This window comes from Hippocampus guttulatus, chromosome 14 (genome assembly GCF_054856545.1).
Source record: "Hippocampus guttulatus isolate MCC_2025c chromosome 14, RoL_Hgut_1.0, whole genome shotgun sequence".
NCBI lineage: Eukaryota > Metazoa > Chordata > Actinopteri > Syngnathiformes > Syngnathidae > Hippocampus > Hippocampus guttulatus.
The window spans coordinates 10,463,420-10,491,382 of NC_141274.1; the positions used below are offsets into that span (position 1 = coordinate 10,463,420).

The 27,963-nt window shown below is 45.7% G+C and overlaps 3 protein-coding genes across 12 annotated transcripts; 1 reads left to right on the plus strand and 2 right to left on the minus strand.

Moving 5' to 3' along the window:
• Positions 1-683: 683 nt before the first annotated feature.
• LOC147194986 (uncharacterized) lies at positions 684-5,575 on the minus strand. The gene is made up of 6 exons (XM_086128328.1): positions 4,789-5,575; positions 3,928-4,133; positions 3,686-3,856; positions 3,419-3,571; positions 3,272-3,338; positions 684-2,242 (listed from the first exon to the last, which is right to left on the minus strand). Exons 1-6 carry the CDS (start codon positions 5,573-5,575, stop codon positions 684-686), a joined length of 2,943 nt encoding a protein of 980 aa, XP_085984454.1.
• On the plus strand, positions 1,995-27,610 carry LOC147194987 (acyl-CoA-binding domain-containing protein 5-B-like). 8 transcript variants are annotated; one of them, XM_086128318.1, is made up of 18 exons: positions 1,995-3,636; positions 3,724-3,879; positions 3,967-4,195; positions 13,451-13,594; positions 13,820-14,017; positions 23,154-23,259; positions 23,543-23,666; positions 23,901-23,973; positions 24,429-24,573; positions 24,684-24,719; positions 25,031-25,195; positions 25,290-25,505; positions 25,699-25,790; positions 25,944-26,097; positions 26,223-26,410; positions 26,800-26,859; positions 26,968-27,083; positions 27,247-27,610. In XM_086128318.1, the coding sequence occupies exons 6-18, from the start codon at positions 23,181-23,183 to the stop codon at positions 27,248-27,250; spliced, it is 1,452 nt and encodes a 483-aa protein (XP_085984444.1). In that variant the 5' UTR covers positions 1,995-3,636; positions 3,724-3,879; positions 3,967-4,195; positions 13,451-13,594; positions 13,820-14,017; positions 23,154-23,180; the 3' UTR covers positions 27,251-27,610. The 8 variants fall into 8 exon arrangements, 7 of the variants coding, with proteins under 7 accessions (XP_085984444.1, XP_085984449.1, XP_085984448.1 ...); XR_015102746.1 differs by lacking the exon at positions 1,995-3,636 and having other exon boundaries at positions 3,735-3,879; positions 27,247-27,312; positions 27,404-27,610; XM_086128323.1 differs by lacking the exon at positions 1,995-3,636 and having other exon boundaries at positions 3,735-3,879; positions 25,968-26,097.
• LOC147194988 (abl interactor 1-like) lies at positions 9,125-22,353 on the minus strand. Of its 3 annotated transcripts, none has more exons than XM_086128317.1 (11): positions 22,199-22,353; positions 19,491-19,658; positions 18,110-18,286; positions 16,394-16,408; positions 16,078-16,184; positions 15,794-15,934; positions 15,586-15,686; positions 15,211-15,426; positions 13,794-13,880; positions 12,209-12,394; positions 9,125-12,129 (listed from the first exon to the last, which is right to left on the minus strand). In XM_086128317.1, the coding sequence occupies exons 1-11, from the start codon at positions 22,313-22,315 to the stop codon at positions 11,954-11,956; spliced, it is 1,491 nt and encodes a 496-aa protein (XP_085984443.1). In that variant the 5' UTR covers positions 22,316-22,353; the 3' UTR covers positions 9,125-11,953. The 3 variants fall into 3 exon arrangements, with proteins under 3 accessions (XP_085984443.1, XP_085984441.1, XP_085984442.1); XM_086128315.1 differs by having other exon boundaries at positions 15,211-15,456; XM_086128316.1 differs by lacking the exon at positions 16,394-16,408 and having other exon boundaries at positions 15,211-15,456.
• Positions 27,611-27,963: the final 353 nt, after the last annotated feature.

The window sequence follows — 27,963 nt, forward strand, 5'->3', positions numbered from 1 at the left end:
CGCAAAGTACGCAGGGTTCGATTATGGCTCCGACCTTCCCGTTTGGAGTTTGCATGTTCTCCCCGTGCCTGTGTGGGCTTTCTGTGGGTATTCCGGTTTCCTCCCCCAGTCCAAAAAACATCCATGGCAGGCTAAAGGAGCACTCAAAATAGTCCCTTGGTGTGAGTGTGAGCACGGATGGTTATTTGTGTATGTGCGCCCTGCGATGGGCTGGCAACCAGTTCAGGGTGTGCCCGAAGACAGCTGGAATAGGCTCCAGCACGACCCTCGTGAGGAGAAGCAGTTCAGATCATGGATGGATAGATAGATGATGAACTGTATTGTCACCCATTCAAGTAGTAAGTAATAAGATCAATTCTTCATGTTACAACTTAATTCAAACAGTTTGGGGAAACCCAATTTATGTTCTGTTGAGAAAAAAAAATGCTGAATTTGAGAGGCCTGACCTCAACCCACTTCAACACCCAACAGTATTTAGATATTCTGAGCCAACAATAATGAGCTCAACAAATCATCTTGTGGACAAAAATGACTACTCGTAAAGACAAGGCAAACTTTTCAACTGCTTGACTTGTTTGTCTGAATGTCATTATAATTTATAGCGAAAATGTGTCTGTTCTTTTTGTGGCTTTCAGTCCGCTGAAATGGAATGCACGTGGTGAAATCGGGTCAGAGTTGTGATGTTATGCAGACACCCAGAGGACTGACACTCCGCTTCCTGCGTGGTGGCTGACCTGGTTGACTCGCCCTCGTACACAGTCCAGCGTGAAGAACACCGTTGTGCCATTGTGCACCTGGAAAGATGCCCGCAGGCTTACGCTGGCCCACTGACTACCATCAGGCATTTGTCCGCTGACATGCTGGGCCAGGGGGGTGGGCCGTGCGCCCTTTGCCTCCCAGCCTGCTCCAGGGTCATTTAGTTGGAGTAGAGTCACCTTGAGCAGGCTGCAAGAGTGAATCAGTTTTAAGTCCAGAGCCACATTGGCAGTGCCGCTCTCCCTGAAGAGCAAATCTTGGCTGGGTTTAGCGGCGCCTTTCTCCGACAGCCCCATTTGGGACACTCGGGGACTCTTCTGATGGAAGAACAGAGGCTTGTTTCGGACGGCTCCTGAGGGAGTTTGAGCTACGGAGACATAAATGGAGGCGGAGATAGCAGCGGGAACCCACACCAAGCTGAGGCCACTGACGCCTGCGTCATCGCTAAAGAAACGGACATTGCACTGCGCAGGAGACAGAATCTCAAAGGCCAGCGTGTCTCCGGAACCAACTTCAGTCGCTCCGGAGAGAGAGATGGAAGTGTCGCGATAGTGGACACCTGGTTTGAAGGTCCGGCAAAGCTCCAAAACGCTCCCGTTACGATTGACGTATGCCAACATTTGGAAGCCCTCGCTCACACATGCCTGGCCCATGGAGTACAGCGCCTGCTGAAATACAAAGCGCACGGTACCGCTTTCTGCAAAACGTATCCCACGGCCGTCGTGGGTCGGAACCACCACGTAAGGGTCCGAAGTGGAGGTGATACGAAAGATTGGCCGATGGTTTGTGTGGTAGTGAGCCGACAGCGCGGCTTGCGCCGTCACGGCGACGGCGCCGGTATCGTGGGACAGCCACATGAAGCTTAGCGAAGCGGCCGAGGGCTCGTAAAGCCGCAAATTTTCATCGCTCCGGTTGCAGTGTTGGTTAGCGCTCCAAAGGGAAGTGGAGATCACGTGACCCGGGGCGACCTCTGCTACTGCGCTGATGCTGACGCCCTGGAAGGCCCTCGCTTCCCGTTGCTCAATTCTGACACCGCTGAGGTCACGGCTTTCAGAGCCGTCGCTGGCGTTAACGTGAAAACACACCTGAACAAAGCTGCGGCAGCCGTGGTTCACAGAAAGGCTCTGCTCCAGCCACACCAGCCCGTGCTTCTTCATCACCAGGTGTCCGTCCTCGGCCGAGACCAAGTTCATGCGGTCCCCCGCCCGGATGCGAAGCCGCACGCCCGGCGAGGCCAGGCTCACCGCGTGGCCCCTGGTGTCGGGCAGACTCACATCTCCGGTCCAGGAAAGAGAGAGGAAACTCTCACCGGCGGGATGTCCGGAGCAAACGGTGTCTGTCGTAAATGTACATTGCGATGCCGCTGGTTGTCCTTCACACTCGGTGCAGGCCTGACACTCGTCCATGTCCAAGTTGTAGAAATAGTCGTGGCCGCACATGCCGGTTCTGGCGTCTCGCTCTGTCATTCCTTGACATCTAAATCCACCTGGGAATAGAAGGTGCGCCACTCAAAACATTGATGGATGTGCAGATGTGCAATTGCCGTCTAAATACCAAAGAAACTCTGTCAAGCACCCGTGTTGGCTCCAGCTTTTATGCCATCGAAAGGACGAGAATTTTTGAATGGCTGAAGTTTGTGTTGTTGTTTTTTCAAAGACCAGGCTGTCAAACATACGGCCCGCGGGCCGGAACCGGCCCACAATGAGGTTTGATCAGGTCCGCATGATAATTTAAAAGTAAAAAAAATGCATAAAAGACACGGAATTAATATTTTTAATAAGGTGCAATTCATGGCGTATCCGCTAGGGGACACGTTGTTTTGATCAGAGTAGAAGACAACATTGTTTTGATCAGAGAAGAAGACAACAGCAGTCTGTCTGTCACTGAGACAGACCCAACACAGCAGACGCTATCAATAGCACTTACACATTTAATAGCACTCTCCTTAGTTTGTAAGGTGTAGGCAGGGATTACATTTAGATTTTAGATGCACGTTCATTCAATTTTCATGTTCATTAAATGTCAACATTTTCCTAATGTTCTTGTGCTTCTTTAGACCAAAACAAAGGAAAGACATATTATTTTGGTTATTTATAGCAAAGTATGGTATCATTTTAATGGTCCGGCCCACTTGACATCTACCAAGGCCATGTGTGGCCCACCATGTGAAACGAGTTTGACACCCCTGTTTTAGACTAACATGAGACACAACATGTTTGGCACAAAACATTCTTGAAGCGAACGACGCCATAGATCAGGAATGTCTGGGGTCGCCAAATCGCTTGTATCATCCTCGTTAATGTTCCCTGTTTCACATTCTGCTGCAGAAGTCTTGAACATGTCCAGTCAGTCAGTCAATTCAAATCACAACCATTTCATCTCTTTCTGGCTTCCCCGGTGAATTTAAACAAAAAAGTCGAGAGCCGATCGAGATTTTGTCGAATTCCTACTTCTCTGTCAATCAAATGTAGTTGATTTGTGAAGGTGTTCCTGTTTTGTCATTTGTCAGCGTTACCTGGTGTGTTGAGACATTTATGTTGGTCCTCGCAAAGGTCGGCGAGCTCAAGGCATTCATCTCTGTCCTGCAACCACAAATTGTTCTTAATAAGCCGTTTCCAGTACTTTCCCTCCGTTCTGACCCAATTAACCGCTTCAGTCTCACCTGACAGATTCGATCGGCGTGGACCGAACACTGCGCCACCAGGAAGAAGCCGGCGGGACAGACGGTGCATTTTTCACAGCGTGGATGACCACCACTGAAGTCGCAGTATTCCTCGGGGCCGCATCTCCCGCAAGTCACGAGGGAATGGCCCACCTGCTGGGCATCAAACACGTTTGGGCCAAATCTGAGCGTGATCGTACTCGAATTCACGAAACCGCGTATGGCATACGCTGCAGTTTATTATGACGAATGGACGTGGACGTTTACCTCCATGACACTGGCTTCCATGTCCACCTTGTGCAAAGAGAGGGCCTGCTGAAGTCCATGCGGGCCGCCGGGCTCACTCGAGACTTCCCTGTGGCTGTCCAGCTCCTCCTGGAGGTTCTGCATGGACATTTGCTTGACGGTGTCCAATAGGATGTTATACTGTGCCTTGACCTTGAACAAAACCATCCAATCAGGTGAGCGGAACCGATGGCCATTCCGACGCGTATCCGGTCACATCTCACTTGCTCCATGTAGTCGTGCATTTTCCTCTGTTGCGCCAGGATTTCTCTCTGCTGGTGGAGCAGCTCCTCCTGTTGCTCGCCGAAGATCCGATGCATCTCTCTGACCTCTTCCCCCTGACCCTTCAAGGCCTCCACAACCTTCTCTTGGTCCTTGGACAGCTGCAGCTGCAGGATGACCGCGTCGTTGGAAGGAACGTCGTTGCTCCCTGCGGCGAGAGAGGCAAGAGGCCATGTGAAGGATTTTCCCCTACTTCGCAAACCACACCAGGTACAGCAGCTCGGCCTGGACACGACGCAATCACTCTCGGGTTAATGGGAAAGTGTTCGTCCTCACTTTTACCTGATCAATTAATTGTCGATCCATTTGCATCTAAGAGTTAAAAAGTACAGTGTGAACTCACTCGTCTTTCAAAGCATCGGTCGTCCAGTTCCAGAATGGGTACACGTTTGTCCTCAACTCCTTTGGAGTTGTTACGAGGTGATAAAAGATAATGCTGACATTTTTAGAAGTGTTTTTCGCATTACCGGTATATAGCGTTTTTGTTTTGTTTTGTTTTGGGGGAGGTAGAATAGATCACTTAAATTGCCACTGAAGGTCCGGGTCCGAACCTCACTCACTGCCCGCCACCGTGTGGTCTGCAGCCTTGTTTTTCCACCTTGAGTGCTAGTTTTAACCCAATCTGCCAAAACAAAGATCACAACCCTCAGGTGTCGATCAGAAAAGGTTCGAGACAACCCACTCATGCTCACACTGTGACATTGCCAAGCAAACATAAACCCGGTCTTGGTCAGCAGGTCATTTTTGATGCAGTTCTTGTACCATGACAATAAGTAAAATCGCTTGATGATTTTGATACCAACCTGATTTCATGTCACATGTCAACTGTATCCACGCGCCGCCGTCTGACCGCTCCTGCGCAAATTGCGCAGCTCTGTCTCTTACGTGAACCGGCGAAGAATTCCCTCCGGCGTCTTCTCCCCTTTGTGCATTGCAGCCAAGGCACGGTTTTGGTTTCTGGCGGCTGCACTCATTCCCTTTGCATTCCCGTAACGCATCCCTGTCATGCGTTGTCGGTTGGCGGTTGACGGCGGTCGGGCAGGTTCCGCCGGCACAGCCGGGATGAAACACCTCAGCGGTGATAGTTCTCGGGTTGGTCCTTCTTGTGCCATCAGGACCAGTCGGTTGGGCAAAGCCTCTGTTGTGATGGTGGCCGTTGGTCTGGTGATGGCCGTAACGAGCGTCCTGGTGGTAGAAATTGGCGTAGGCTTGCCCTTGCCTGGATTGTGTCGAGAGGTGAAGCTGTGGCCTTGACGCCGCCGCGCGGGCGTCGCTCCGCCCCTGCGCCGCGCTCCAGTCCTGGTTGGAGAGGCATCGAGGCCCCGAGCACATTTCCGAAGCGCTTTCAATTCTGTTCGGTAAGAGAGCGAGACAGAGTAAAAGCACCGCAGAAATATGGGCCATGTTGAGATGCTGGAAGTAGAACTCTGCGAAAGGTTCTCGTCGTCTTCGGTGTTGAGCCGTCAGGTTTGTTTTATCTTTGGTATGTCTTCCCTTGGTAAATGTCCATCGATGTAATGAGCAACTGATTTGGAGTCGTAGTGCTCTGGATGGTCTCTGCCCCCTTTTGCTCCTTGTTGGGGAAAGCATGCACGCATGGCCCACATGTGGCGTTCGCTGTACCTAATTGGCAACAGCTTTTGCTTCCAGTCTTAAATTAACCCGTAGCTTTCCCGGACATGCCACTCTGCCAAGTCACACCACAAAACATACTGCATCCTTCGGGGCTGCTCTGCTCTAAATTAGCCTGCTACCAGATATCTGACAAAACAGTCAGAGTCGGGTTTTGTGCTTGGAGAAGATACTTATGAGCAAGAGGCGTGCAGAAAAAAAAATGTGTAAAAGTGTATATGTGACTTTCCCTTTAAAAAGCGACTATGTTTTGAGTCTTAAAATCTCATTTTAAATAGACACCAGAAGTGTCTTTCTTGTCAGTTATATACTTAGTTGCAGCAGATGAGTGCAATTTAAATTTTCAACCCAAAACACCTCACACAAAACACTCTTGAAAGCTTCTTGCATCAATGTGTGCAAAGCGTTTGTTACCCTTAGCTACACTTCTCTCCCTTTTGCATTTGCACATTTCTACATAAAAAGAATATTTCAATATTTCTGGTCACGTTTTCGATGTCCCTCTTTCACTCACAGGCGCACACAAGAGCCCACATTTCTAAATTTTGATATGAACAGGGAGTATCACTATGTACAGTGCACTACTTACTGTCATTCCGGAGCCTATTCAAGAGTTAAATTTTCCTCCCCATCAGCTATGTTTCATAGCAGCCACTGCAGAGTAATGAGAAAACAGGGTGAAGCTTCGCAACCACACAAAAGGGGAAACATGTTGATTTTACTGCATGCAGGAAACACTTTGGGACTCCTTTCATGCAGTTAAGTCTCAATAAAACACTCTTCAAATACTACGCTCTGGGCTGGGTTTGCTTGCCGCCGGTTCTATGGCGGTTCGTTTGCGAGACGACAGAATGAGAGAGCAGCAGCAGCAAGCGTTTTAATGAGGCTGCGGGATTTAGAAGCAACATGTGCTTTGATTAGTCGACGCTCAGGGCAGCGAATTACAAGTTTGCCGTACTATGCCAAATATAGAAACAGGTGGTGCATTGAAGGGTGAAAGGGAAACATTTGATTGGTTTTAATGCTAGTGTGGTAGTTCTCGCCCACTGTATACAAACGCTATTTACGATATTCCACTTTCATAGGAATCTCACCAAACCGCCTTCTAGTTTAATGGACCATGTGCTAATAGTGTATATGAACAAAATGAGGCCCAAGAGGGGAGGGAACATTTTCAAGGCCATCAATGCCTGAGCTATATTCAGGGACCTATGCTTCTTATTTTGGATCAAAAAGAACATGAAACAAGAAAAAAAAGAAGTTGTTGATTACAGTACAGAGAATGTGTGTGAACTCGTATCCATGCAAAATGCATCGAACTTTCACTGCATGTATTCAGTGGTTGCCACTCAACTTGTTGCTCAGACCGTGAATGGACAGAGAGCTGCAGCGACAGAGGAAGAGTAAAGTAGAACAAAAAAAGAAATGTCTAGGAGCGATTAAAAAAAAAATGGTTTCAGTTCAGTTCTCGGTTTGTATCATAAGCAGCTGTGCACCCTACGGGATGTCAATCTGCAGATGTGGAACCTGTTGAACGCTTTCGTTATTTTGTCCCACCCCTTCGTTTTATTAGTGGCGCCAGTAAACATTATTTTATACTTGCTTAACTCTGGAAATAACTGAAATTCAACACACTTGCAGCTAACCTCTATCGTACTATTTCCACGCTGTAACAGTACTTTTTTGATACTATTTATGGTTCCATTCTATTTTGCATTCATCAACGCGCCTACCTATAGTCGCGGCCCCATTTCATTGTCTCTGTAGCATGCTACAACAATTCAGGCTTTGTTCTCTCTTCAATAGCCATGTCCAAATAGCTAGAAACTCCCCCCCCCCCCCCCCCCCCCCCAGTCTATAAGCTCAAGTACTGTATGTGTGTGACCTCCAATAACACTTGAACAAATGCAGAAACCTTCCTGTTTTGATCCGGAATGGTACGGAACGCGATGCTAACGCTCTAGTGGCTGTCCCACTTTTTACAGTCCGACAATTTCAAAATGAAGACTCAACAACTTTGATTGTTTACCGTCTCGATGTTGATATCCGCCTGTAAATAGCGCATGGGTCATTTTGCATTGAGAAAAAACCCGAGGCAGTTTGACATGAATTAACTTGAGTCACATTCTTTCTCATGACCACGTGAGATGAGCTCGAGCCACACGCTGCTGCATGGATGATTTATTTGAAGTTGGGGAAAGTTACAGGAGGTGATTGGTGGATTGTAATGTACCTCGCCAATCTGGGAATGATCTGGTCACCCCTGGAAGCCTTTGAGGTACAAAACAAACAAAAAAATCGAGTGTGACACAGTGATGTGAGGTCATCGCATCTGGATTTGACCATGGGTCATGGCCACAGATTCCGTCTAAAGCGAATAAGCCTCTTATTGTATAAGAGTGACTCGCCAAGAAAAGCATTGCATACATCTGACTGAGGCAATCACAGCTCGAGATTTGGTTCATTATTGTGCACATAAGCTTGAATGAGAGCGGTCCAAAGACTAGGATCAGGCATCATCATGACATAAGCCATAAACGTCATTGCGGTGAATTCCTCCATGCCACATGCTGTAACTGCACTTTGTTCAAACATAGTTGTGATTAGATTCTCAGAGTTGCGGAAACAAACGGATTTAAACTAATACCACTTGACCGGATTTGATCCATTCTATGCTTTGCTGCCTGGGAGCCAAAAAAAAAAAATGGTGTAAAACAACACACTGTTATCGTAAATGAAAGTCAGACACACTTCTCATCTGAATGGAAAGTTTGGCATTACTAGCGTCGTTTAGAAGTGTGCCTGATGAAAGAAAACCAAGTACCACGTGTTTGCGGCTACTAATGTTTTATCCTTCCACCCCTCCATTTCCTAATCCGCGTATCCTCACATGGGTCGCGGGTGTGCCGCAGCATACTATTTTTTCATGATATGGATTTCGAACATAAAATTAAAAACAGTAAAACCAATAAACCCGAAAATGGATTAATTGATGGTAATTCAAGGTAAATCAGACAATGATGCATCCATCATCAATATGCTCGACGGGTCTGGTTGTACAGATTTTTTTAAGCGTTCTCTAACAGCGTTCCCATCTGATACGCGCCATTTACGATGTTACTTGATGATTTTTTTTTTTACTTTTGCCACACGTTTGTTGTCGTTAATGAACTATGCCTTCATAAATGAAAATGCTTTTAGTGTCTGACTAAAAGAAGTCACGCTTATAATGCTCGGCGACTTCCAAAGCTTCAGTGCAACCTAGCTTAATTTACTCTGCCCTCTGCTGGATTTAAAGGAAACTACAAGTAAGCGTCCAACATGACGCAACTGCAGTTGCCCAAACTTTCTTTTTGACTGAACCGTATCTACTTTATGCGCAGCATATGGCATCTTCCTGCAATGAAACCTTGGAACTTATTTTTTTTATTCCAATGTATGGATTGGAATGAAAAAAGGTTGGAGCACAATGACGTTAAAGAATCTCAATAATTAACATGACACGAATCACTTTTCCCCCCATGAATGTTTTATTACAAAAAGACTGTACATGAATTTAAATGAACAACAGCTATGTACAAACCGAGAGAAGACTAATATTCCGTTCTCTTCTCATGAATACTTAAGTTACCAATCTCCGCCATCATCATACAAAAGACACATAAAAAAGAAATGGGCGTCTACACTTGTGATACCCAGAAATGACGTTATGTGATAAACATTACAAAGTTCTGCACATTAGTGGTTGTCACATGATTTCTCTATGAAAAAGTATAAATAAACCCTTGACATAGAAAGTGTGCGCAAACATTTGTCCGCTGCTCCAAACAGACAGTAGATGTAAAAACGAGTGGAATGCAAAGCTAGAAATACATAGAAAAGTAATTTTTGTTTCCCCGCACAAGTCACCGCATGATGGAAACGTACAATCGTATGTGTGATGTGTTCACAGGAAATGTTGACAAATGTTCATGCAAAGTGGATGAATAAATACTGAATTGGCAGCATGTTTTTTTTTATGAAAATGTTCCGTATGAACATAAAAGGCATTCCACTTTTGTTCATTTTTTTGAATAAAAGTTCACAATTAAGCCCCTTTAATATACAGTGCTCAACATAAACGTGTACACCACGGGTTTTCAGATTTTGATGAATATTTGACTCAGCGCAGTTGGAAACCTTGTGAATTCAAATTTATATCTACGGTCGATTAAGTTTGAGTCAGAAAAGTTTGAGTAAATGAGTACAACCCGGCGGGTTGTACTCATTTATGATGAGCGCCATCAATGATTGTATGATGGCATCAGACAGCAAGTTAGCTCAGGCATTGTTTTTTTTCCCCATTAACAGTATGTGAAGAGTCATGCTATGTGCTGCATTGGGGATTTTCCATGTAGCTCATGACATACACTATATGGATGACGCCAAATGACTCACTTGATCATTTGGGAGTTCAACCGCACCCCTCGGGCTCTTGATACTGCAATTCGATACCTCCGACTAGAAGGTAGAATTAGGAAAAGGGTGTTCCAATACTTCTGTCCATACAGTGTGTATTGTACTTTGTTTCAATCGTGCCGCTCTGACAGTAGATCAACTACATTCACGACATTGTCAAGACGATTACAATCAAAATGGCCGACTCTTCTCCCACTGCAAAATGAACCAACAAACAAGGCGCTACCTTGTTACATTTCTCCTTTGAGTCGAGGTTGTTTGGGTTGACGATTGCTGCGGTTCAGCACCGATGGAAAGCACCACACCGGCAAGCGCTCGACCGGCAGGCAACGGCTTTGCGCCAGAATTCTGGACTTGTGTGATGCAGTCAGGAGAAAAAAAAAAAAAAGAAAAAGCAGTGCAGCTATTGATACGCGGTGACCTGACGCACACTCGACTCCTTCACTGACTTCAAGACGAGACACAACTTTGCTACAGTGGCTGGACAGCACATTAGTCATATGCGGCGGCGGTGATAAATATCACTGACGGTTCCCACGGTACAAGTTCGACGGCAACGTGGCCGATGAAGAAAATGCGCACGTACAAATGAAAAGAATCCAAATGTGTCATCGACTCTTGGCACCGCCTGTACGGAAACTGATGGAAATTCACAAGGAGTTTTCACAAACAGACAGATGCACTTTACCCTACTGTTAGTGTCTCACGTCACACTTTATGTACAAGTTAGAGCAGACGAAAGAGTGTCTTGTTTTGTTTGTTTGTTACCTTTTTTTATATTCTACATCAACCCGGTTGACCAGTTTTAAAGGGATTCTACAAATATCATCTCAAACATTAGAAAATGTGGACTTTTAGAAGATCGAGTCACTGGTGACATCGTGTTATTTTTTTTTTCTCCATTTGTGGCACAGTTACACATGCGGCTCGCCAGGCGGACTCACAACTAAAAGATCTGGGCTCCGACCTTTCCCCGTATGGTTCTTTCTGTGCTTGTGTTTCTTTCGATGCCGGTTCGTCTTATTTCCTCTGATTCATAAAACGGGTGTGCCGGGTCAACGGTTGGTGACACGTGTTCAATCATCGAGAGGCAATCAGAGCAGTAGGTAGCCTGCCTCTTGCTGACAAGTCAACCAGTGTAAGCTCAAGTTTACTCGGAACAAAAAAAAAGTGGTCGAAAATGGACGTTTTCCTGCCCACTGCAGATCTTCTACTAAAAACATTTTCAGTGTTTTAGGTGATATCACAACAAATCCCTGAAAGGTGAGGTTGCCTTCTTCCCTCTGTAACATGGGAAGATTGACATTCAGTCGCGTGCTAATGCACTTTTTGACCTTTTTTTTTTTTTTGTATTTCAGTCTTGATAAGGTAGAATGGAATTTGCAGGCAACATGGCCAGTCCGCGTAGTCTACGGCGCAAGATGGCGCGGCGACGCAATAAGTTGAATTCACAGTGATGCAGCACCTTGTGGAAGAGCCGGCCGGGTTTGAACACGGCAAACATGATCAGGGCTGTGCTGCACTAACATATGAACGCAAACATTGACAAATATTCAGCCTTCTCATTTCTCGTGTGGCAGAGAATTGAAGTTGGGAATCAAAAGCGCTGCCGCCGCCCACCGCCGCGTGGCAGCACTCTGAAACGCTTTCATCTCCTCCCTTCGTGTCAACAGTGTAAAACTAACAGAACGGGCGCTTCGAAAAGCTTCGGCGGCCATTGTGCTTCTCTCGAGCCAAAGTGGTAGACTGTTATTTCCAAACATTTTGCCGTGGCGCTTCCATCGAAAAAGGAGAGATGACAGCTGTAAGAACTGCAATCATCTAGACACCTTCCCTGTTTTACCTTAGCATTGCGGGTTGTTTTTTTTTTTCTTCCCGCTAGTCAGCATAGTGCATGATGGACTCGACGTAGTTTCCCGGGAAGAGACCGGTGACGCCGTTGCAGACGCCTTCGAACCAGCCGTCGTCGTTCTTCTTGATAATGTAAATGATGGCTCCTTCCATGAAGGACAGCTCATCCTCTTTGTCTTTGCTGTAGTCGTAGATGGCCACAACTATAAAAATGACAAAAAATCATCTTCAACGAAGGTGAAACCCCCCACCTTGCCGAAACCAGGTTGTTTTTCGACATACCTTTCTCTAAATAGGCCTTTGGGGCCCACTGGGGATCTCCATCGGCATAGGGGTCACTGTAATGGACAACCGCAGCCTCCTCTTCTTCATAGTCAACAGGTGGAGGAGGAGGTGGGGGCGAGGGCTCATCAAACACACCCATTTCCTCTGGTGGAGGCGGAGGAGGTGGAGCTGGGCTGTCTGTTACTGAAGGTCAACAAAATCAGAGGTTATCATAAATTACGGACGCTAAAACTGAAAAAAACCAAAACATTTTCTTGAATGAAATACACCTAGAGACCATTTCGAGTGTTCTGTTAGCCTACCATGCATCTTTTTGGAGTGTGGGAGGAAACCCGGAGAAAAGCCACGCAGGCACGGGGAGAACATGCAAACTCCACACAGGAACGCCAGAGCCAGATGTGCTAACTAGTCACACACCGTGCCGCCCCGCCCACACCCCCACAATCCCAAAACATGCATTTTAGCTGAAGTGAGGACTCCAAATGGCCTGTAGGTATGAATAGTTGTTTGTCTACATGTGCCCCACGATAGGTTGGTGACCAGACCGGCGTGTAACCATTCAGTCTAACACAGGGGTGGGCAAACTCGGGGGCCGCATTGACTTTTAAAATTTGACAGAAGGGCCAAGTCAGCACGAGCTATGGTACATTAAAAAAAACTGCATTTGTTGACAGTCCATATCAAACATCAACAGAACAAAAGCATGAAAGTACGGTATTAATATACTTTTTTTAAATGACAAAAGTGTTGTTGATGACCTATTTTAGCCTGTGCATCACTGCAGATGGGTTGTGATCAGACCAGTAGAAGTAGAGCGATACAGAGGTACTAGGTGGTCGAAAAGATTGCCCCGCCCCCCCGTGTTCTGCAACTTCAAGTCAATGCGCCACCTGGCGGTGAAATGCCTGTCATTACAAGTCCAATTGAAATGAATGCAATCATTCACATCGAACCTTAATTGTGGACCAACCTTCGGCGGGCCGGATTAAAAAGACCAACGGGCCGGATTCGGCTTGCGGGCCGTAGTTTGCCCACCACTGGTCTAACACCTTGTGAAAGTCGAAGATGAATTGAAAGGAGGATGCAGTGATCTTTCTGCTCAGAAGAGGGCGACAGAGTTGTTGAAAATCTGGGGCACGTTGTCGCGTGAGTGTCTACTGTGGATCTTCAGTCCACATTATAACGGTCCAGAATTTTGTTTTACCGGAGATGATCAACATCAAACTGTTTTTCCGACAGACAGTCTGATGGTGGACGGGGAAATCGCCGTCAGGTCACATTTGCGCCCCTCAACGGAGCGAGAACAGGTCGCTCGCTTTATGTGATCCATCGCCATGGCAACAGACAGACGTCCCAAGGACTCGGCACACAGTGCAAGCAGAGGTACGAGTGTTCAAGTCGCCAAGCAAGCAGAGTCCATGTTAAGCAGCATGTGGACGCTGAGATACATTGAATGCTCTGAGAGTGCGTAAGGAATGTGTTTCTACTCACACTTCCCAAACCCGTTTACATACGTCGTAGCAGCCTGTACATGTTTATTGCAGTTAAACACCCAGCAGCAACGCAATGTCTGAGTACTTACTGCTCTCCTGCATTCTGGCCACAAAGCCGGTCAGAGGGATCTGTGGTGTCAGCTGGACCATCGGAGGAGGCGGAGGAGCCACAGACACTACAGCGGCAAACCGGCAGATGAGAGGAGGCGGCGGCAGAGGGGAGGTTGATGCGGTGGATAGAGAAAAAGACAAGTGAGGAGCGAAGCAACGACATGGACCCGATGAAGCATCGAAGAGTGACGAATGAGGGAAGGTGAGGACAGAACGATAAAGTACTGCTCGCGATGTTTGCGATGAGCAATCTTTTGTGTGAGCGTGAGGTGAGACTGCAATAGCTCTGTGTTCAGACGGCAACAACGAGGCACATCTTTGATATAGAGCAGAGGCGCCTTCCTTGCCAAATGACCCTTTATTGAGAGACGGTATTTTGTTCCTGTCTAATACCCTTGAAGATTGGCTACCTGGGGATAAGATATGTTTTAAAATCAATGAGTGAACAGCTGCATTTTAAATAAATAAAAAGAGCAAACGTTTTCCCAATATCCTAACCCAACCTTAACCTAACACAGACCCCGAAATCCAACCTCGACCCTAACCTAACCCCTAACCCTAACCTTACCCTGGGACTACATACTACACCAGGCACCATGTACTGCGTATGTCCGTGAGCAGTAAAAACATTCCAACAGTCTCAAAGAGGATGTCCCCGTTTTGGTAGCCTGCTGATGGGTCATTATCGCTTCCCACATGAGACCACAAACCTCCTCCCTCTCTGTTTTATGTTGTCCTACGAGAGAAGCCATTAGAGTTAAATGGCGCCGAGTGATGCTGCCATGATAAACTGCGCAGTTCCCCAACAAAACAACAAAGCCAAAGGTCTGGGTTTCTCTTTCCCCCCCCCCCCCCCCCCCCCCATGAAGTGTCTCCTTCCTCTGTTGTAAAAGAGGCCGGCGCCTAGCAGCTGGCTTAGAACTGGTGCGGACCAGGGGAATCCGACTGTTTAATTAAAACAAAGCATCGCGAAGGCCCGCGGCGGGTGTTGACGCGATGTGATTTCTGCCCAGTGCTCTGAATGTCAAAGTGAAGAAATTCAACGAAGCGCGGGTAAATGGCGGGAGTAACTATGACTCTCTTAAGGTAGCCAAATGCCTCGTCATCTAATTAGTGACGCGCATGAATGGATGAACGAGATTCCCACTGTCCCTACCGACCCTCTAGCGAAACCACAGCCAAGGGAACGGGCTTGGCAGAATCAGCGGGGAAAGAAGACCCTGTTGAGCTTGACTCTAGCCACTGATTAAAATTTCAATCAGAAAGAGCAATTAGGAACATCCAACGTCAGACTTTTGAGCTCTTTTCCATAATCGGAGACTGAAAATTCCTCACACCAGATTTCTGGCAAAGCTTTGCAAATGGAGTCATTGCACACGACAAGCCCGCCGTTACCTGAATTCTGCGGGAATGCCGGACCCCCGTTAATATGGGGCTGCTGAGAGGAAACGGAGGGAGCGCGGCGATACGTCCCCGTGGCCGACACCATGGAGGCCGAGGAGGTGGTGGAGGAGTTGTGACGCGAGATCTGCCGAGAGATGGTGCCAAACTGCGACATGGGGATCGGACCCAGCCCGGGCCCTTGTGGCACTGAGGCGGAAGATGTCGCCGCTGTTGGAGCAGGAGTAGCAGCTTTACAGCCTGAAAATTCACTTCTGTGATTTACATTGACAACATATTTGAAATAAATGCATTCGGTAGACTTCTAAAAGTAAGAAGGTCAAAAAGACCGAAGCATAGAGAGTGGATCTCAGAGCTGCAAGAACTCACCTTGGCCCATACTGGGGGGAGAAGGTGTCGGGACCGCCAAGGGGACACCCACTCCACTGTTTCCACTGCTCTCCCTGCCACCGCTGCCACCACTGCTGCCGCTGCACATGAAAGAAGACTCCACTCAACTTTTTTAAAATATTTTTTTCCGAGCAGTATCTCAGGCCAAATTAGCTCGCATCTACCGTACATGCGGTCCTGAGCGTACCTGTGTGTGCGGGGCCTCTGATTGAGTGAGGCTGTACGCGCAGGGCTCTGCTGGCCGCCCAGCCGGGCTGGGCTTGTCATGTAGTCGTTGGGCACCACCGGAGGCTTCACCGGTTCCAGCGTCTTGTAGGGGGTGTTGCGTCTGTAGGCAGAGAAAAAAAAAATTGTGACAGAGGTTCAACCGACTGCATCGGAAGTATGTAACTTGGAGTTTGAACGTGCAGAATAAACACAAAACACACAGTCGTTTCCTTTAATAACACAGCAATTTTTATCCACCCTTACCCCAAGGTGCCACGGCCAGCCATTGGGGGGCTGGGGGGTTTTTGGGTTGGTGGGTTTGTCCTGGACAGTGTCCCTCCTCCTCGTCCTGCAGCATTGTTCCCATTTTGCTGGAGAGAAAAAGAAAAAGCCCTGTCAGTGACACTTCCAATTACTCACTAAAACTTGGATTCATATTATTTAAAATGGCTGGGAGAACTTGGGGGGGGGGGGGGCATGCCTATTGGATGAGCAAATGCCCATATCGGGTTGCATGAATATTGTGAGTGCATGGGGTTTTAGTACATTCTATAAACATAAAAGGTAACTTAACTCTTACCTTGGCTTTAAGCCACTGAGTGCAAGCAGATAAAAAAAAAGGGGGGGGGAAAAAAAAAAAAGAAAACAGTTTATGCATGTTGGTTAATGGTTTAATAGGCAGTCATTTATTTCAGCAGCATTATGTGATGGGCTGTTAAGAAATCATTGGAGGCGAGTCACAGATGCATTTGACACAACAGCAAGTTCAGCTTCCGGCCCATTCCACTGACGCTGGATAAACCGGCGACGTTTGGAGCGAACACATTTCAGGAAAAAGGGGACTTCTCTCAGGCTGTCTTAGGAACTCAAGCTGAAACTTGGGAAACAAATTGCTTCCCTTTCTGGCAGGGAAATGTGTCCCGTCAAGGGCTCCTCTATTTATCTGCCTCCCATTCCTCATGCCAAGAACCCCGCGGGGACACTTGACAACCGACTGCCCTGTTCTGCCAACAAAGTAACAAAGTACAGTAGTGGAGCCTGTTTCCCAACCGTTTTTTTTTCCAAACGGTAGTTGAAGATACATGTGACAACATCTTGCTGTTGTTGTCAGCACGGACCGCTTTAGAATCAGTTGAAGACAACAAACCGTCGTTATGGACGGGCCAAAAGCGGGCCGTGCCCGCCCACTCGAGGCACAGATCTCTAAAAATGAACAAAGCTTTTTCAAAATGGAATGCGCGTTTTTGTTTAGAATCTTAGCTTTTTTTTTTGTTCCTGTGAAGAAATACAAGTGTTGAAGTCGTCGTGGCTAAGACAAGCCAAATATCAAGAAGCAATGGTGCCATTTTGTCAGATTGATAACCAGGCTCATCCACAACACTACGGAGTTGATCGGCAGGTTTATCTGACAAATACGTCAAAGTTGGCGCGCAACAGTCCCTCATGTTTTCCCAAGTGGATTTCTCGTGTGATCATCAAAAACTTGGAGAAAAGCAAAGCACGTAGGGTAAAGATAATAATTGCCCCCCCCCCCCCCCCCCCCCCCCCCCACCACCAACGCATTTTATGTGCCACCATTTAAACTGAGGTCTGGCAATGACGGCGCTACGAAGCATGGCGGCCCAGATTGGAAATATTTTTGAAATAGTAGCGTGGTTAGAAAAATCTTTCAACCAGTCGTGATTTTTGCTGAGATTCATCATTTCCAGCAATTCGGACCAATCCGGAGGCAAAATAAAAGCCGCCGATTTTAAATCAGGAAATCCTTGAAAACCACAAGACTGACACTATCTTGGCGGACACAGGGACAGAAAACGGGATGAAGAGGCCGACTAAAACGCTGCAGGGGGAAGAAAAAAATGACACCAGCAATCAGTGCACATAATTGTGTCGACACTTTCAGAGGGGCACACACACACACACACACACACACACACACACACACACACACACACACACACACACACACACACACACACACGCTGCTTGGTCGAAAAAATGAGCAAAGAGGGGGGAGCAGATGGATCATGTGGAAAGTGAATACACATCAAGCATGACGCAGGAAAGAGTCAACAAACCATTTCCTGCGGATTCTCCGTAGAAAGCGATGGGTGACATTAGGCAAAGATGACTCTTTCCTGTACACTAGCGGCCGATTGTGAGCTTGTCTTTGGCGCTTTTGCTCGCATGTTAAAACGACAGCCTCTTAGCATAAAAATCTCAATTGGCGTTGTCGAAACAGACTGCGGTGAAACAAAATGACCATTGATTTTATCCGGACAGAAATGAATCTTACTTTTACTCCGTGCCCGACATCATCCAGCAGCGTGTAATCGATCGGTTTTCGAATGTAGCGCACGGGCCGCTCCATGTTGCCCGGGGCGATGATCTTATGGGTGCGAGAGGTGTTTTTATTGGTGGTCAGGATGCCAATCTCACGACGGGCGACCTTCTCCTTGTGAATGTCCACCGTCTGCGGGAGATAAAGCAGGGAAAAAAAATACAAATAAAAACAATAATAATGCCAGTTGTTCATATATGCACTGTAACTACGTACTTGCTCTTTGGCTGCGACATTTTGACTGATTCGCTTGATTTATTGGGATGTAAAATGGAATGGAGCATCATTTTCGTTCGCTGTGTCGCGGCGTGACAGGTTGAAATGGATGCGATGGAAAGACTTGAGATCTGCTTTCCGTCTGCCCTTCAGCGGGCAATGTGAGGAACTGATCTATGCCGTCAGTGCCCCGTTAATGTCAAAGCCCAAATATCAGGAAGACGAGGGGCCATTTTGGACCATCATCGACTATGTGTGACGACAAACGCAAAAGAGCAGAAAGCATCGCGCTGTGCTCCGCCCGGTGGAGTAAAACGGGAGCTGAAAATGCTAAGCAAGCATGAGTGCCAGTGTCGGGATTTCCCTTCATAGGCTTAGTAAAGCACACAGGAGGGGGGCAAGGCGGGGGGGGGGGGGCATTCACTGGTTGACGGGCAAGGGCCGTGGCCTTGTGAAGCACAGAAAGAGCACGAGAAAAGGAATAATGAAGAAAGAGGGGTCGAGGGGCCGTGGGTGTTTGGCAGCTCTTGTATGATTGATGCCCTTTCTATGCGGTGGACGGGTGGCGGGTGTGTTTTTCTGGCATCGGCTCGGTTCCACGCGAGCTGAGTGCTTGAGACTTAAGGTACTTGCGTATGATCAGCCTCCATCCTCGCAATTCACCTTAGCTGACTTGTGAGCCAGTCACACTGCTACTTCATAAGGAAAAAAAAAAAACGACTTCGCATTAGTCAGTGGCTATAAAGGGGCCCGGAGTTGCTCCAAAACACATTTGAAGACGCCGAGTTGAGCGATCCATGGAGAGCCATTTAAAATATTTTTCATTAGTAATCAGGACAGGAGGAGCGGTTTGGAAAATGGATGGATAGTAATTCATGTGTTTTAACCTCAGTGTTGATTAGTTACGTATCGGTGAAAAACAAAAATGGCAAAACCGTTGTGTAGATGTATGGTCTACTTTAAAAATGGATCTGGATGCTTTTTGTTTTTTTTCCAGATATGCAGAGCTTCCATTGGAGTTCCAAATTCTGTCGTCTTGGATTTCAAGCCGGTGGACTCATTTCATGCGGTGACTTTGGTGCCGGTGTGCCTCGATCTTTCTCGGGTGTGCTTTCTGTACCTGGGAGATGTGGTTAATGGAGGACTCCATGCGTCGTAGTTGCGAGGCCTGGATGTCCAGTAGCTGGAGCACATTATTGGCTAAGGCATTGATTTGGTAAGCCACGCTGGCCAGAGACTGAGTGGTGTAGGACTTGGTCTCCTCCAGGGCCTTCCTCTTGTCTTGAGCCTGAACAAAGAGAAGACGATCTGAAGTGCTCTCCCGTCGTAAAAATCCCACGTGTGCAAGGAATGTCGACAGCAGCCAGTAAACGCGCTGGCATGCAAACCATTTGGGTCATTTCGGCGGAAATCGTTCCGATGGAAGATCTCGGGTATATTGTTTACTCTGAATTAGAATAGCCGTTTTACAGACACGTGACACGCTCAGATGGATGTAAATACCCCGCATTTACGTCGAGACGAGACACGCGCGGTCAGAGCGCAGCCTGACAAGCGACAACATTCCGATTGGCTGTTTACGTGGCGAAAAATGACCTCTGATGGATTTGGCAGAATGCATATTCCACTCGTGTGAAACCAAATGAAATTCCATTCGGGGGTTGGCCTGTTTTCTCCCAACGAGGTGTTTATTAGAGAGCATTTTCATTCAGTTTGGGCTTCTAACCCCGATTCTGATCGGAAAACAAGGCGACATGTGAACGTTAGTGTCTGAGGGAAGTGTGTAGACTTTGTTGTCACAACTTTGGGGCGATGGACAATGCTGGAAAGGTGGCGTGGCTGGAGTCGAGCCAAGTGAATAGGAACGCCAAACGCATTTCATCGAATCACAAACCTTCACTCGGCTGCTTGAACCATCTGTTTCCGTGTGTCTTTAAATAGCTGGAGGAACTGAAAGGCATATTTATAGTTTGGAGGCAAAAGAAGCCTCCACATTGATCAAATCTTTTTTGGAGGATCTTTCTTTTTGAGGGTGGTGGGGGGGGGGGGCGGTCCTCGGGGAACTGTCATCAGGACCGCAACGTTTCAGATGCTACAATTTATCTGTTTCATACACTTTATTAGCTTGTCCATGTCCTCTTGTATATCCAAACATCGCACACACAGTCAAGCCCAAAATTATTTATACCACATTACACCATACAGCAACGCAATGAAACCGTTGCTGTGTGTATCTGGTGCGAAATCCACAAAAAAATAAAAAATAAAATAATACCCACACATGGTTGTCATCAGGCACTAGTGACATTAGGATTATGGTTATGATTAAATGACACTGAAATCAACAACAATTTCCTCTTCTGTCATGACAAATCAATTGATTAATGGCTTCAGACTGAATGCATTTACAAAATCGATCGGAGTGTAGTGAAAAACACCAACTGCTCAAGGAGCAATTGACGATTTTCTACAGTAGTTACAACACTCGAATGCATCCAAAAGGTAGACCGACAGTTTTGAGGGAGCAAACCATAATATTAGAACTGACTTTTGAGTATGAGACAACAGCCCAGGGAATATTTTATGTTGTTAGTTAACCACAACAATAAGATCAGGAATAAAAAAATAGCTGTGTATATGAGTATAGAAAAAAAAACATCTCAGCAGCTAAAAATAATAAATGAACATATTATCCTAATTTCCAGCTGTTTTGTAAAATGTTCTAACGCTTGGATTTGCTGTTATTCTGTTCAAGCGGAGGGATTATCCTTTGCCTCGTTTTAAATCTCTAATCTAAAATCCCATCAGTGTTTTTTAAATATCAATGCCATTCAAATACATGCGCACATTAGGTTCACCTGCACAGGCTAATGAGAGGCACTACAGGCTGATGCGAAATTCTTCCTTGATTTCGATGAGTTGTTATGATTGTTGACAAAACAGTAACCAATGTGTATCACTGTGGCTGCAGTTCGCAGGAGTGTAGAACTGCATTACATCATACCGAATTATGGGCCTCGTATTTTGGTTACTTGATTTAGCTTCAAAATGCCCACCCGTGCAATAAATAGCATTCTTACACAACAGAAACACGAAGCCTTTGCAATGAATCATGAAATCCCATATGTGAGTACATATTCAAATATACAGACCACTGACTAACCTGCACCTGCATTGGAAATCCATTCAATTCCATCACATTCAACTTGTAATATTTGCAGACTAATGTAATGACTTGCAGGAGATACGAATTACACATAGTAATGAAATTGTTGTCTCACCGTGAGGTGGTAACGAGTGCCCAATTTTTTCGTGTAAGTGTTCTGTAAAAATCGAATGCTAGCTCACCATTTTCAAAGGGAAGAAAACGCTGTATTACGATGCCCACCACCCACCCCAGATCACCCCCAAAAATGTTATGACGCTCACATGCGACAATCGGATACTTGTTAAGGCATAACCGGCCAAAAGACATAGCAAATGCCATTTTATATATCGGCCAGTAGCACGTTACGCCGTAAACTGCAGTCAGTGACTAAACACTTGGCCAGAACAACGACACACCCTCTACAACCACCAGCAGCTTTGAACACATCCATGAGAGGCTCGCTTTCCACACCTTCAAAATAGTCGTATTACTCTCACCGCATAGACGGCTGAATCGCGACAAAGGGTGAAATGGGGCACTTTTGGATCGGTTTGAAGATCATTTCCCTCACAAGACGTGCATTTCCTGTCGCTGTGGTCTCATTCACTTCTCCCATCCCAGCACCGCATAGACGACGAAGATAAGCATCAAATCGTCGCATGGAAAGCCTTCTATCTTACCTGAACATAGTTGTTTTCGCAGTATTCCGCCACCCGGGAAAGGTTCTGATAGCTCTCGACAAGAGCTCGTTTCCCGGCAGGGATTTCCTCCTCTAACAACATTTGTAGCTCTGCCATCTTACATCCCTTTGCATTTCTCTCCTCTCCCTGCCTTGTTCAGTGAGGCGAGGCGGTGATGCTGCTCCACTGTGGCGGGGAGGGGGTGTGAGTGAGAGAGAGAGAGAGAGAGAGAGAGAGAGAGAGAGAGCGAGAAAGAGAGAGAGAGAGAAACGGAGCCTGCTATTCGCGACCGCTGCTACGAAGTCAGAGCTGCGGTAAAAAGAAGAGAGGAAAAAAGACAAAAGCAATGACTGGTGGGAAATATTATTATTATTGTTATTATTATTATTAATAATAATAATAAAAATAATACACCTTTCCACGATCAATTCTACGACGAATTGTTATGCTTTTAAATGCTTTATTTCATTACATTGAAAGATTTTAACAAATAATTGGTACCGAAAAGAGAATGGCTTGTCCCGTGCGATCGCCGTTATGGCTGTCAAAGAAAACCAAATTGATGAGTGGATGCACTACGTTTCCCATGCATGACTGCGGTTTAAATCCCCCTTTCCCAAAGCATTGTGGGAATTGAGGAACTCCCTCCAAAGGTCATCTGATTTTTAAAAACTACATTTCCCGAATTGATTGTACTATACATCTCCTGCTTATTTGGCTCCTCCGAGTCGAGATTCATTTGAAATATTCGGCATTTGCAGATTTTCGCTGTAAAGGCGTACTTTTTGGTGAGTTAAAAACACGTCACCTTATTTACGCGCTTTTTAGTGATCGATAAAATGGCAACACGGCTATAAAATAGGGGGTTATGATTAGGATTATATTTTTGACAAATGACAATTTACCTTGGAGGGTTTTTTTTACATTTTCTCCATCATGTATTTATTGTTGAAAGGTGAGGACTCTCGCGTTGACGATATCCATGGCGCAGGAGGATCAACACAGCCCGCAGGCTAAATTTGCTGCTGCGGTTAAAGTCATCTGGAGTTTACCGAAACAAGGTTGACCCTTCTGTACATCATAGGGAAAAAATATGATCCGATGGCACAAATTTTTATTTTTTAATTAGTTGGAATTTTGCACAACACAGATTGACATGCTGTATTTGTTCATGTGCAGTGTGGGTCAAACTGACCTACATGCAGAGTTTCAAGCTCACCTTCTGTTCATCAAGCTGATTAACTGAACAGTCAAGTCTAATAACATCTCCCGAAGCTCTCATGTATTGCCCTAGACGGTGAAACCCATATTCATAATGTCCAATGTTACACTTATCGCCCTCAGGTCCTTTCCAGCTGTCTGATGACATGATGCTCATGTTTTATAGTTATTACAAGCAAGCCACCGTAGGGCCTTGCACCTTTACCAGACCAACTGGTTTCTGGGCGTCACATGAAAAAAACAAATGGTAAGCACTTTTGAAAATGCCCTTTCAAGTTACATGCATGCAGTAGTAAATATGTTATACTGTATATACATAGTTTATTATCATGCCAACTTTGCACCAAAAGGTCATGAGTCCCCCTTTTGGCCACTGTATGGCTTCCAAGAAAAATATCATAGGTTCAACTCTCAGCTGGTTGAGATCGAGATCACGCTACCGGCATTGATTTTTGTATTTTTATTTTATTTTATTTGCCAGGGATGCATGGAGCTCTTTAGGAAACATGTCAAAGGAAGAAGCCATGAAGAATTATGTTGAAAACATCCAACTGGTAAGCCTTTTGTTGTTTTCAAGTTAATAAATTGTAATGGAACCGATAAATACAATTTATTGGAACAGTTCACCATTGCCTTAAATCACATACTGTATGTCTAACTGGCGGAATGCGGCCCGCCACATCATTTAATGTGGCCCGCAAAAGCAATTCATGTGTGTCAAATTCATGTTGTTTTGCTAAAAAGGTACTGTTAAGTATTTTATGTATTGTTTACAAAAAAAAAAAGATCAACGATAGAAAATTTGCTGAAGATGTCAAAGTATAGTTATTGTCTTGTCTATTGAATTCAGTTTACAATTCCTTGTTACTGGCTCAGATGGTAGAATATTGAGAGCATACTGAAAAAAAGGAGGAGGTGGTCGAACACATTTATTTAGCATTGCGTATTCATCATATACTCCATGTAATAATGATTACTTACTAAAACTCTTTCAACTGTACTATGGCAGATTTTGGAGACGATGCCGGTCTCAAATGAAGTTTCTGACTTGGTGCGGCAGCTTGGCAACTTCTACTCGGAAGAAGAGGAGGGCGGAGGTGAAGAGAATGAAGCGGCGAGCAGACCTTTCACAAGGCCTTTTGCAAAGCAAGCAGGTATGACTTAAGCAGCAGCCAGGCTGATGCAAATACTTCTTTTAAATGGTCTTAACTTCACATTATGTGCACTTCGCCTAATGACTGATTGTCTTTCTTTGTTTAATCAGAAGAGCTGGTCAGTCCAAAGAAACCCGCAATGGAAGGCAAGTATTTTAATTATCAAGTAAATCAAGCAAATAATCAACTGCTGCTCAAAGTCAAATGGTGTATGTGATGTGCAGTTTTACACATGTTGTGTGTTGCACTCGTTGCCCTTTTTGTCTGTGGTTGTTTGGTTGAAATATATTGTAAGGAGAATTAATACAACAGAGTTGTCTTCAGTATTTTGGCTGACATGGACACAAATATTTATGTGCAACCAACTCTGTAAGTCTGGAAATGAATGCACAGTGCTTACATTCTTCTTCTAATTTGTTGTAGATTTAATCACAAGTTTTTCTGTGTCCCTTTACAGGCTATGGAGATCTGTGGGACGATATACAAAACTTCCAAGAAGAAACTAGCATGAGCTTTAACGGGGCGGAGGCGGTAGAATGCGAGGAGGATATCGGATATCTGAGAAAAGAAGAAATGGGTGAAGCGGACAATGTAGACGAAGAAGACGAGGCAGATGGAGAAGGCCAGCATGAACAAATTTCTCGCTTAAAAATGATAATCTGTACCTCCATCATTTTTTCAATGATTCCTGTCTTTCTTTTCCACTCTCGTCACAGGGTGGGGCCTCGAGCCGAGGCCGCACGCGCCACAGGACACAACGTGGAGGTGTTGCACCGTGGGGTCCGGCAGCAGCGTAGAACCGAGCATGTCGTCGTTGACCAACGGCACCCACAGCTCCCTCGATAGTGAGGTGGAGGAGGAAGAGCTGGCCTACTCTAAACAACACAGCACATGCGGCCCCATCTACGTGGACTTTAATGGACACTTGCTCGGTAACAATGTGCATTTGAGATACGACCGCGGACATCATTGTATCCATGTATGGAGTGTTGTATTTGTACTCATGGAAACCATTAAGTGTGTTTATATTTGTTGGTGACGCTATTTATTTTGATCTTGTCTCACCGTTTCAGATGTACTGTTGTTAATCTGATTTACAGAACATAAACTGCATTTGCGTTTTAGATCACAATGATGCTGTCAAGCAGAGCTACCACTTGGCAGACTCTGACAATGAGGAATTCTGTGATTCAATGGATGATCCAACCATGGGCAAGGTTGGTTGAAGGATTAGGTTCCACAATGTGGGAAATGTGCAGATTTTATATTTGTTTTGGAAATGAGCTGAGAAAGTTGCTTGCAGCTGTGAGACACTTTGCTCACAGCTGCAATTGTAACACATAGACATGATTTCATGTTTCTCCAACAAGCTTCTGTCTACGTCACAAATCCAGTCAGGCGGCTCAACATGTACCTTGGGGAAGGAGCACGGTCTTTGGTTTGAGAGCTCCTCCGCCCTTAAAGCAAAAGACCGTTCACTTCGAGTCAATTCTTGCGACGAGGAGCCTCAAAAAGGCGTTCGAGGTAAAGACACATGAAGTAAATGAAGTACACTGTAACTGTAGCCCGTTCTACAGCAGTACTTAAATTGCGTCATAGCGAGCTTGCACACGATAGGTTAACCCGTCACTTCCTTCTTTACCTTTCAGAGTCTCCGTCACCAAAGACTGCTTGCAGCTGTCAACTGTGGTTGCGTACCTGTGACAGCGTGTCAGAGTGCACGCGCCACAGCGCCGCTTCTTGGCCGAACGTCAATGAGCAAATAGTTAAGGCACTTTTGAAATTGCAGGACGACATGAGCGATGCGCTGCATCGGCTGCACACTTTAGAGGCACAGGTAAAGCTCCGAAGCTTTCAAAAAAGGTGTACTGTAGATTTTGCTGCTCTACAAATTACATTATCATAAGAGTTAACCTTGATAACACAATGTGATTTTAAATTGATCTTCTTCCTAATGACAATATAACCACTGTAAATGGTGACACTAGACACAGCATACTCACACAAAAAACCTCTTATGATCAGAATAAGAAATATACTTTTAAAAAATTGAAAATTGAGCCGAACTTTCAGAGAGGTTATAATTTGCAGCGGTGTAGAACTGGACAAAGCAGCATACAACGGCAATCAAAATTGAGCATTTTTATCTTGCATTTTTTTGGGGTGTTTGGTCTCATTCGATCGTCCACTTGTTTTGTTTTTTCAACCCGTATTTCTGCATTTCAGCATTTCAAGTCAAGCTCATCCTTATCGAGGTGTGCAGATACTCCACCGTTAGCACAAAAGGTATTCACACACAATTCCCATCGGAGTGTTTAATTTGAACGATTGACAGTTAATGGTCAGGTTAATCACTGGGACCAGATGATAGGATATTTTTCTGTTTCTCGAAAGTTTTTCACACCTTCCTGGTGGCCGTTTGACCATTCTCCAATTACCATGGTGATGACAGCACTTTGGCCTGCAATTGCATTTGGTCTGGTCCAGCTTTATTCACGGCGAAAGCGACGGTAAGCGTGATGCTGATTTTCGTACAGTATGTCTTGGTCTTTTGTTTTTACTTCGCAAACAAATATAATGTAGTCTTGTTCCAGGAAAATCACTTGACGTAATTGTTGTAGTTCAACATCATGACCCCTGGGTGATATAGCTGCACTCTTGTTTCTCTGACAGATGAAGCATCATGGAACAGCTTTAACTAGAATAGGCATGACGAAACTATCAAGATTGAAACATTTGGTGAGAGCTTGTTGATTCGCCACTCAGTTTCATCACAGCAGTAAATGTTATTGAGCTACATTTCCGATTGTACATCTTATTTTATTATCAGTTGCAGAATAAACAAGTCACCAAGTGTAGCTGCCCCATTGTCTTTTGGTTCATGGTATTCACACAGGTACTGTAACATTTAGAATTTGAGGAAGGAGGAGGAGGAGCTGCGGTTGCCAGTGTGAGTTTGTCATGGCTGTCGCAGAAGGCCATTTTCAATAAAAGTGTGAACATTACAATAATAAAGATAAAATGTTGGGAAAATGTGTACCTTTGTTATCCATCCATCCATCCATTTTCCGAACCGCTTGATCCTCACTAGGGTCGTGGGGGGTGCTGGAGCCTATCCCAGCCATCTCCGGGCAGTAGGCGGGGGACACCCTGAATCAGTTGCCAGCCAATCGCAGGGCACACAGAGACGAACAACTATCCACACCCACACTCACACCTAGGGAGAATTTAGAGCGTCCAATCAGCCTGACATGCATGTTTTTGGAATGTGGGAGGAAACCGGAGCACCCGGAGAAAACCCACGCAGGCCCGGGGAGAACATGCAAACTCCACACAGGGAGGCCGGAGCTGGAATCGAACCCGGTACCTCTGCACTGTGAAGCCGACGTG

What these genes read in the sequence shown, in the direction of transcription:
- LOC147194988 (XM_086128315.1), bottom strand. Translation starts at nt 22,315, where the DNA reads ATGGCAGAGCTACAAATGTTGTTAGAGGAGGAAATCCCTGCCGGGAAA. An exon ending in TCCCCCCAGTATGGGCCAAG is followed by an intron (nt 15,457 to 15,585) that starts GTGAGTTCTTGC and finishes GTGAATTTTCAG; the next exon opens with GCTGTAAAGCTGCTACTCCT. An exon ending in AAAGGCCTATTTAGAGAAAG is followed by an intron (nt 12,130 to 12,208) that starts GTATGTCGAAAA and finishes TCATTTTTATAG; the next exon opens with TTGTGGCCATCTACGACTAC.
- LOC147194987 (XM_086128318.1), top strand. Translation starts at nt 23,181, where the DNA reads ATGGCGCAGGAGGATCAACACAGCCCGCAGGCTAAATTTGCTGCTGCG. An exon ending in CTGGAGTTTACCGAAACAAG is followed by an intron (nt 23,260 to 23,542) that starts GTTGACCCTTCT and finishes TATCGCCCTCAG; the next exon opens with GTCCTTTCCAGCTGTCTGAT. An exon ending in CTCCACCGTTAGCACAAAAG is followed by an intron (nt 26,860 to 26,967) that starts GTATTCACACAC and finishes GTTTCTCGAAAG; the next exon opens with TTTTTCACACCTTCCTGGTG.
- LOC147194986 (XM_086128328.1), bottom strand. Translation starts at nt 5,575, where the DNA reads ATGCTTTCCCCAACAAGGAGCAAAAGGGGGCAGAGACCATCCAGAGCA. An exon ending in TGGAAGCCAGTGTCATGGAG is followed by an intron (nt 3,572 to 3,685) that starts GTAAACGTCCAC and finishes GATGCCCAGCAG; the next exon opens with GTGGGCCATTCCCTCGTGAC. An exon ending in TAAATGTCTCAACACACCAG is followed by an intron (nt 2,243 to 3,271) that starts GTAACGCTGACA and finishes TTCTATTCCCAG; the next exon opens with GTGGATTTAGATGTCAAGGA.